Genomic DNA, 10,034 nt, shown 5'->3' on the forward strand with positions numbered 1-10,034 from the left:
CAGAATTCGCTTGTCATGAGTCATTCATTCATTTATGTCACTTGTTTAAGTTATTTAATATGTGTAAAAAAAAAAAAAAAACTCGATTGTTTGTGTAAAAAAAACTCGATCGGGGGCCCCCTGGTGGCCAGGGGGCCCCAAGCAGCCGCTTAGTTCGCTTATGCCTCGGGCCGGCCCTGAATATAATAAATACATTTTAATTCAGAAATTTAAAAGATGATCATATCACTTCATGATAATATCACCCACCCAGACGGAAGAAGAGAAAGTCCTTGGTTATTTTTGGCCTTGCTGATAATGTGCCCTGCCCATAGACTGTCACATATGATCAAACACTGTCATCTGCTGGTGGTTCTTGTCTACATGACAGCCAAATCACCGTTTAGGTTGTATACACGTGAATTAATCGCATCAACGTTTTCACATGCTCAACTGACAAATTTGATTAAGCAAATTAATGAATTAGACGACTAATACAAAAGAAGTGTAATGTAGACTTAAGGGCAGGGTGTGTTTAGTACAGCCCAGCCCAACATGACTCAAGTCAAAGGGGAGGAACCGAACCCAACACCCTCACTCACATTATTATCAGTGGAAAATCACTGAAATAAACACCCAGGAGAACAAACAGGGAATACAAGTAACGTTATTAACGAGCAGAAAATGTCGTTCATACCCGGCCAGCCTGTCACAGCTGTTGTGGTGAGTTTGCGATCAGTATGACAAAAGTTTTAGCATGTAAGTTTAAGCTTCACTAGCATTATTGCACTAAGTTAAGCTTTGTGTGCATTTCTTTGGTGGTTTTTAATTCTGACAGTGGTCCATTTGATATCGTTTGACTGCGAAAGTGGTTAATTTAAACATTACTTTTATTCCTAACAGTAATCTATGATATAGAGACTATAACAAGACAGTTCAGTTAGTTTATTTGAGTTTAATTAAGCTAACAGTTCATATAATGGAAATGTTAGCATGCTAGGCTAACGTTAGCTAGGGGCGGACAAAGTGAACAATAGTTATATTGTTTATATAAAAAATAGGTTATAATAGTTTCTATATTTGTAGTTTAGATTATAAATAATTGTTATGGGACATAATATAACGAAACCAAACGTTTTACGAGTAAAATAGAGCAAAAGCAGAGAGTGTGGGCTTATTCTGTTTGAATGAAGCATAAGTTAGCCTATAGCACTTTCATATGTCCTATGTACATGTTTGTAACTTACTAAGCTCCTTTAGGGGAACCAATCAATACTGAAAGATGCAATTTAGTTGGGGTTTAATTGTCCATATTTGAACTGTGGTGATGTCACTCAGGTGTGACGTAGGCAGGTGTGGTTCATGAGTTTCAGGTAGGTAAAGTTAGTGCAACAAAAAAAAGTTAGTGCTGCTATATATGGTCATAAACAGCTGTGCTGTAGGATGTGCCGCCTACCTAGACAGCATTTTTGGTTATCAGCCTATGTTGATAGCTAACTGCATTTTGAAACAAACTTAGTGTGCCTGTTTTCTCTCTTTATTTCAGCAACGAATTGAGATTCAAAAACTACGGGAAGGCGATAATTTAATACTAGGATTCAGCATTGGAGGGGGAATCGACCAAGATGCATGCCAGAATCCATTTTCTGAAGACAAGGCGGACAAGGTGAAAAATCATGTTTAGTAAAATGAATTATAGTTAGAGTGAGACATTTCTCCTTTCTGCTGCTGAGGTCAGTGTCTTTAAAGTGACTAGATGTCTGAAATGTAAACGGGGCATTTCCTATTTCAGTGATCAAAATATCATTCAAAGCTGACACTTCTTAATTGATCTAGAAACGGGGACAATACATTTTTTTTTGTATGTTTGTTTCCTATACTTTTATTATGATTAATACATTATGATGATTACGGGCCAAACTGACTTCTTTAATACATTTAGGCTAATCAAAATCGCACTATGAAAAATAGTAATTATTGCAAACAGCAAAATAGATCAACAGTATAATAACACAATTTTCACTTTACAAAACCACATTACAAAAATATAGTTTTTTAAAAACATTTTCTAATTGTATTCAGTCTTGCCATTTTCACAAACTGAATATACTCTATACCATAATTACTGAAAACTGTTGTTTTCTAATGCTATTTTATGTTTGTTCTTTTGGAAGTGGATCTTTACACCCTAGTTAGGCTTACTGCGTTGTGATGGAGTAACTTTTGGGAAAGTTTAAAATTGTGTGTAAAACAATCCCGCAACGTGTTATAATCCCGTCCTGTTAATAGTGCATAAGGTGACCAGATTTCTAAAATGAAAACTGGGGACATTTCAGTGGTCAAAATATTTTTGAAATCTCACTTGTTATTATCTATGAAATATATATATATATTTTTTTTATTGTTGTGGGTGTATCATATACTTTTATTATATTTGATTATTATTATGATGTTTGCAAACTGATCCTAACTGGTTTAAAAAACAACAACTATGAAACAAAAAATAAAGTATGTCCTGCAAAAAAATGTTTTATTCATATCGGAGTGTACTTTCACCATTGTGGTATAGATAAGATATGTGTGGGAGTTACTACATTTTAAGAGCAGAACTTTTGGAAATGTTTAAAGTTGTGTTCAGAACAGTCTCGCACCCTGTTCTGGCCCTGACGTATACAAACACAAGCAGTATAGTTTCAACATGAATTAGGGATGCACCGATCCACATTTTTTCACTTCCGATCCGATCCCGATACCTGAATTTGGATATCGGCCGATACCGATACTATTCCGATACCAGAGCTGTGTTTGCTTTAATTTTATTATTATCATTCTTGTTGATTTTATATGATGCTGGTTGGATCGGGAAAATCCGATACGTGAATTACGCTGGTATCGGCCCCGATACTGGATCGGATCGGCCCCATCCCTAACATGAATAGTTCATATGTAACTTGCTTGAAACTGATAACGGTGTCTCTTTTGATGATGATAATTGTTTATAATAGCTTTCGTTCAGGTTAAGTTCTTCATTGCTAAAGTAATGGTGTGCGACCAAGTTATTAAAGGATAATTCCGGTATTTAACACCTTGAGTCTATATTGTAGTTTGTTTTGGATGAACAAGAGTGGTGGACAACATTTTTTTTGACAAAGGTTCCTCTCTCGAGTTTTTGACTATAATAGAATTGGCCATGGACCCATTTAACATTGGAGTCAATGGGCATGTCCGAAAATGTCATTAAAACAGCCAATAATGTTAGTTTACAAAACTGTTAAACTCACCGAGTGGTTAGTGGTGTTCATTGATGATTATAAACAATATATCGTCGCAATATATGATTCCAATCCGTTTATTTTGCTATAGTGGAACTATTTTTTCAGACACTTCACAACCGTGTAACTTCCGCTCAATATTTGAATCTGAAGCGTTAGCACCATAGATATTATATATGTCGTCTATAATTAGCACACTCCCGACCACTTGATGGCGATAACCGATGTTTATGTCTCGCGGGACACTCACGGTCACAGTCGAGTTCAACTTCATATTGCACTGGTCAGTGGTCACGTCTTTCAATATGGTTAGAATTTGTGCGGTCAAAAACTGCGGTAAAGTTCCTAAAAAGCTAGCCTTATGAGAAACGGAAGCGAGCAAAAAGATTACATCGACCAAATGTAAACAGCCCCCTTTCCGTTTCCGGTAGCGCATTTATATTAACGAGCACTCAGTCCTTCAACCGAATTCAATGGGATTTTACAAAATGACGAATAAAACACGACAGAAACTGTATTTCGCAACACTTTTTGTTTCTGGAACATCAACTAACATCACTAACCACTCGGTGAGTTTAACAGTTTTGTAAACGAACATTATTGGCTGTTTTAATGACATTTTCGGACATGGCCATTGACTCCAATGTTAAATGGGTCCATGGCCAATTCTTTTAGTCAAAAACTCGAGAGAGGAACCATTGTCAAAAAAATGTTGTCCACCACTCTTGTTCATCCAAAACAAACTACAATATAGACTCAAGGTGTTAAATACCGGAATTATCCTTTAATGTAGCTTTCAGCCCCCTCTGTTGGTCAAAATAATGTTTTTTTTGCAGTGTTTTTAACATGCTGTAAAACAAACACACTTTCACTCAGTGACAGCCAGGACAAAAAAATGATGTGTACAGATAAATCATTAATCGCAAACACTACAACATTCTGAAAAAAAAAGAAGCCAATTTCGATTTCAGGATGACTTTAATTTAACATGAATAGTTAACATGTGACAACCTTTATAATAGTGCTCTGCTCTCATTCAGATTAATTTCTTCATGGCTAAAGTGGCGGTGTGTGACTAAGTAATCAGTGTAGCTTGTGTTGCACCCCCCTCTATTGGTGAACATAATTACTACACCATTGCTCTGGTAACCAGCAGGTAATGTTGGTCTTGGTCAGGCTTTTTGTAGTATATTTGTGGGTGTTTTGAACGTTCTGAAAAACAGGGACATTTCCTGGGACTGTCTGGTTCCCCTATTTCAGAAGTGACCCTTGTAACTTTATTTATCTCACAGGGAATCTATGTCACACGCGTGTCTAAAGGTGGACCTGCAGAAGTGGCTGGTCTCAGGATAGGAGACAAAATTATGCAGGTGAGAGGCACAAACCTGTCATTCATGTTTTAATGTTTTTTTGCTGAGATTTTTGTCCAAAACAAAACCTGATTTTACTGAATGAATCTCCACAAGAGGGAGCTGTGACATTTTTTTTGTCTTTTGTTTGTTTATTATTTTGTGACTTGTTATTTCTTGCTTACTATTACATGTTGTTTGAGGTACTGGTCGATGAATGCTTGTTTTGTCATTTTATATATGTATATACTTAAAAATCATTTTATATTATATATTTTATATAATCCTTTGAAATTGCTGGGTCAAACATCATCATTAGTATTATTATTATCATGAATTGTCAAGTAGACAACACTAGTCAGTTAGGAATATTAATGGATGCAGATACAGTGGGGAGAACAAGTATTTGATACACTGCCGATTTTGCAGGTTTTCCCACTTACAAAGCATGTAGAGGCCTGTCATTTTTATCTTAAGTAGGACTTTTCAACTGAGTGACGGAATCTAAAACAAAAATCCAGAAAATCACAGTGTATGATTTTTAAGTAATTAATTAGCATTTTATTGCATGACATAAGTATTTGATGCATCAGAAAAGCAGAACTTAATATTTGGTACAGAAACCTTTGTATTGCAATCATACGTTTCCTGTAGTTCTTGACTAGGTTTGCACACACTGCGGGATTTTGGCCCACTCCTCCATACACACCTTCTCCAGATCCTTCAGGTTTCGGGCTGTCGCTGGGCAATACAGACTTTCAGCTCCCTCCAAAGATTTTCTATTGGGTTCAGGTATGGAGACTGGCTAGGCCACTGTAGGACCTTGAGATGCTTCTTACGGAGCCACTCCTTAGTTGTCCTGGCTGTGTGTTTTGGGTCGTTGTCATGCTGGAAGACCCAGCCACGACCCATCTTCAATGCTCTTACTGAGGGAAGGAGGTTGTTGGCCAAGATCTCGCGATACATGGCCCCATCCATCCTCCCCTCAATACGGTGCAGTCGTCCTGTCCCCTTTGCAGAAAAGCATCCCCAAACAATAATGTTTCCACCTCCATGCTTCACGGTTGGGATGGTGTTCTTGGGGTTGTACTCATCCTCCTTCCTCCAACACGGCGAGTGGAGTTTAGACCAAAAAGCTCTATTTTTGTCTCATCAGACCACATGACCTTCTCCCATTCCTCCTCTGGATCATCCAGATGGTCATTGGCAAACTTCAGACGGACCTGGACATGCGCTGGCTTGAGCAGGGGGACCTTGCATGCGCTGCAGGATTTTAATCCATGACGGCGTAGTGTTACTAATGGTTTTCTTTGAGACTGTGGTCCCAGCTCTCTTCAGGTCATTGACCAGGTCCTGCCGTGTAGTTCTGGGCTGATCCCTCACCTTCCTCATGATCATTGATGCCCCATGAGATGAGATCTTGTATGCTGCCCCAGACCGAGGGAGATTGACCGTCATCTTGAACTTCCATTTTCTAATAATTGCGCCAACAGTTGTTGTCTTCTCACCAAGCTGCTTGCTTATTGTCCTGTAGCCCATCCCAGCCTTGTGCAGGTCTACAATTGTATCCATGATGTCCTTACACAGCTCTCTGGTCTTGGCCATTGTGGAGAGGTTGGAGTCTGTTTAAGTGTGTGGACAGGTGTCTTTTTTTACAGGTAACAAGTTCAAACAGGTGCAGTTAATACAGGTAATGAGTGGAGAACAGGAGGGCTTCTTAAAGTAAAACTTACAGGTCTGTGAGAGCCGGAATTCTTACTGGTTGTAACTTACTTTTCACGTCATCAGTCACATGCACACACAATTTTCGAGGATCTCCTGGTTCTTGGCTCATTGTGAGTAAGACTTATTAATTCGGTTAGCCTAATTTGCTCTGAACGGAACATTGAATCAGTAAATTGTTGAATTGAGAACCACTACAGTCGGATCAGTCCAATTCACAAATTAATAATTTGCTGTGACTTTAGAATCTGTTTAATAGATTCATTGAAAAGAATCAGTTTGTTCACGAATCGTACACTGCTATTGCGTCATGTTGCACATGGCAATTTCTTCAGTTCAAAATAAAAAGTAATGATATGTTTTTATGAAATGTAGTGGAATAAAAAGTACGATATTATGCTTTGGAATGCGGTGAAGTGAAAGTTAAAAGTTTCTCAAAATAAAAATACTCAAAATAAATTTAAAAAGTAAAGTACATATACACCACTGGAGGAAAGTCTATATGATAGTCTATATGACCAGGGCCAGCACAAGCTCAACTGCCGCTCTAGGCTAAACATGTTGTGCCGCCCGTGCCCGTAACACATCACAAGTAACTCAAGTTACAGAATCAGATTACTTTTTAGTAACTAGTAAAGTAATACATTACTTTTAAATTTACAGAGAGATATCTGAGTTAATTTTTCAAACAAGTAACATAAGTTCCGTCTGCTCTTGGCACTGTAGTGAAATTTCACTAGAAAAGTAATAACTTGCTTTTGATACTGTACAACGCACCATGTTTGATTTAAAACTTGTTTTGAATGACAACAAAACAAAACTTATGTTGTTCTCCAGTGCAAAATCAAAGTTACGGAACCTTCTACCTATCACTACTTTTCAGGGCTCCGAGATTGAGTTTGTATCTCAATACAAGTATCTAGGTATCCTAATTGATGATTCTCTCTCTTTTAAACCTCACATTCAACAGTTGGTAAAAAAAACTAAAGCTGAAATTGGGTTTTTACTTTAGAAACAAGTCATGTTTTTCCTTTGAGGCCAAAAGGAGGCTTGTTGCTGCCACTTTCTTGTCGGTGCTGGACTATGGCGATGTTATATACATGCATGCATCCAGCACAAGCTTGAAACTGTTGGATACTGTCTATCATGGAGCTCTTAGGTTTATCACAAACTTTAAAGCGCTTACTCATCACTGTTCCTTGTATGATCGGGTTGGTTGGTGTGCATTGTCCATCATTGGTACATTCTTATCTACAAGGCAATTCTTGGTCTGCTTCCCCCATACCTCCAATCTTACAACGAAAAGAAAAGTACAGGAAGATATTGTCTTCGTTCTGATGACTTATTATTATTATTATCTGTCCCTAAAGTCCGGACCGAATTGGGAAAAGGGGCGTTCAAGTATGCGGCCCCCTGCGCTTGGAATACCCTGCAAAATACCCTGAATCTTCAGGTGCCTGTTTCATTGATTGATTTTAAATTACTTTTAAAAAACATGGAGGCGACACAAGCTGGCTGTAGATGTTATGACTGATTATTCGGACGATCCTTGCTGTTGTTATTTCTTGTGATAATGTATATGAAACTGATTTTTTTTATTTTTGTTATGATCTTATAATTATTTATTACTGGCACAAATTGTTATATGTTGATCTTATATGTTTTATGTCTGTAATCTTGTTAATTGTGCTGCTGCCTGTCTTGGCCAGGACACTCTTGGAAAAGAGATTTTTAATCTCAATGAGTCTTTTCTGGTTAAATAAAGGTAATAATAACTGTTAAAAAAAACAAAAACAAAAAACAATGTCTGATTTGTTAAATTGTTCTAAAAACACTTATGGTCTTTTTTTCTGTCATTTTATTGATCAAATACTGGTGACTGTCCTTTTTACAATGTCTTTTGTTTGTCAGTTAGTTTAAAGAGGACCTATTAATCTTTTTTAAAATTTTCCATTTAAATAATGGATAACATATTCCTCATTTTAATAATTGCTTACCAAAAAAAGGGGGAGGCCTGGTTGAGCATTAGTAGTGTTTTGAAACTCGTGGTTATGGCCAGGGTTGCCAGGTTTGTGTAAAAAAACAAAAACAACCACGGCAACAGTGTAAAGGCCAATGCCTTGGGAAAACTGTGGACTTGGCAATGCTTGTTATGGTAAAGGCTGTGACATTTCATAAGCATGCTTGAAGTGGTTGTCCAATCACAACACTGGTCCAGTCGACTAATCGGCGCACATTGCACTTTTCGGAGGGAGGGGCTTCATAGAGACAAGAGCTAAACAGAGCATTACTGACAGACTGGGAAGAGAGGTGCTGCAACAATGTCATATATTTGATAAATCACTCTCATGCTGTTCATAACTGGTTAGCAAATGAGCTGTGATGCTTCTACGGGAAACATTAGTTTAAATCTGGCTTGCAATCTTTCAAGACACAGTTCCCCCTTATTCAATATCATTTTCTCTATATCTCTAATAAAAGTGGCAAAAGACGAACAATTACAAAAAAAAGCTGAGCCTTTTGATGTCCTACTGTTTATACTGTGTGTATATAGTTATGTATTGGCATAAAATGTCATATTCTTTTTTTTGTGTGCTCTCAATGTTATTTCTAGGTGAATGGCTGGGACATGACCATGGTGACACACGATCAGGCACGAAAAAGACTCACCAAGAAGAAAGAAGATGTGGTCAGGCTTCTCATCACTAGAAAATCCCTGGAGGAAACAGTCAGGCAGTCCATGATGCAACACTAATGCAGAACACACTCATTGAGCCAATTGAAAGTCCTTATTGTTCAGAGCTTATTTGTTCTAATAAGAAACAAACAGCTTCCCTCAGCCAAAGAGCGGTGACAGGAAAGCCTGCTTGATCAGTCACCTCTGTTAAAGATCATTTTGATGTATGAACTGTAACTGAACCAGCGTATGAATGATCAATGTAAAGATTGTGGTTTGCATTTCATAATTTGCTATACTAATTTCCATGTATCTACACTTTATGCTAAATACTACACTATATGTACTACATATACTCCTGAATGTAACATGGTGCCTGTAAACTCCATATCATTTCATTCATAGAGCTCAAGGGCTACAGGGAATTGTGTTCACCTCTTTTCTCTTTGCTTCATCAACAATTACACCTACATATACATCTTTAATGAATCAAGTATTAACAGCCAGAATACAGCGGTACTTTAATGACCACTAATTTTTCTAACTTGTGAGATCCTTTTTTAATTTTTGTAACTCATGTTATAACTCTGTTTTTGTATTCAATTAAAATCATATTAGTTTAATATCATCTGATCATTGGAAAGATGAGGAGCTTCATCAGGATTTTGCAAAACAAAGCACTACAACACTAGTTTTGTATTTAACAATACTTTTTTCCAACACTTTTGTTTTGAAAATGTTTTTGATACAGATTTTTTTTGCCATTTTGATTGTATTAAGATATATTTTCACTTAAGCGAATAAAGGAATCTTCTAGCACATGATTTGTGATTAATTGTAGTGAGCGATGGAGTGTTTTCTGTCTCCGCTCTCTGATGTCTAATGAGTCTCTGATTGGGTCTTTGGTCAAGACTGTAAATGTCTCTGTCTTCGCATTATGCTTGAAGATGGTGATATTTCAAAGCAACAAATCTATCCTGACCTTTTGCTGTTTGTCCAGGCAGTTTTGTACTTCAGGCTACTTTCATCTCTTTA

At 37.3% G+C, this 10,034-nt stretch overlaps 1 protein-coding gene across 1 annotated transcript; it reads left to right on the forward strand.

Annotated features, from left to right (window-relative positions):
* Positions 1-320: 320 nt before the first annotated feature.
* On the forward strand, positions 321-9,818 carry tax1bp3 (Tax1 (human T-cell leukemia virus type I) binding protein 3). The gene is made up of 4 exons (XM_079598471.1): positions 321-702; positions 1,526-1,645; positions 4,544-4,621; positions 8,937-9,818. The coding sequence occupies exons 1-4, from the start codon at positions 664-666 to the stop codon at positions 9,075-9,077; spliced, it is 378 nt and encodes a 125-aa protein (XP_079454597.1). The 5' UTR covers positions 321-663; the 3' UTR covers positions 9,078-9,818.
* The last annotated feature ends 216 nt before the right edge of the window (positions 9,819-10,034 follow it).

The sequence above is a fragment of the Phoxinus phoxinus genome, assembly GCF_949152265.1.
Source record: "Phoxinus phoxinus genome assembly, chromosome: 22".
Classification (NCBI taxonomy): domain Eukaryota; kingdom Metazoa; phylum Chordata; class Actinopteri; order Cypriniformes; family Leuciscidae; genus Phoxinus; species Phoxinus phoxinus.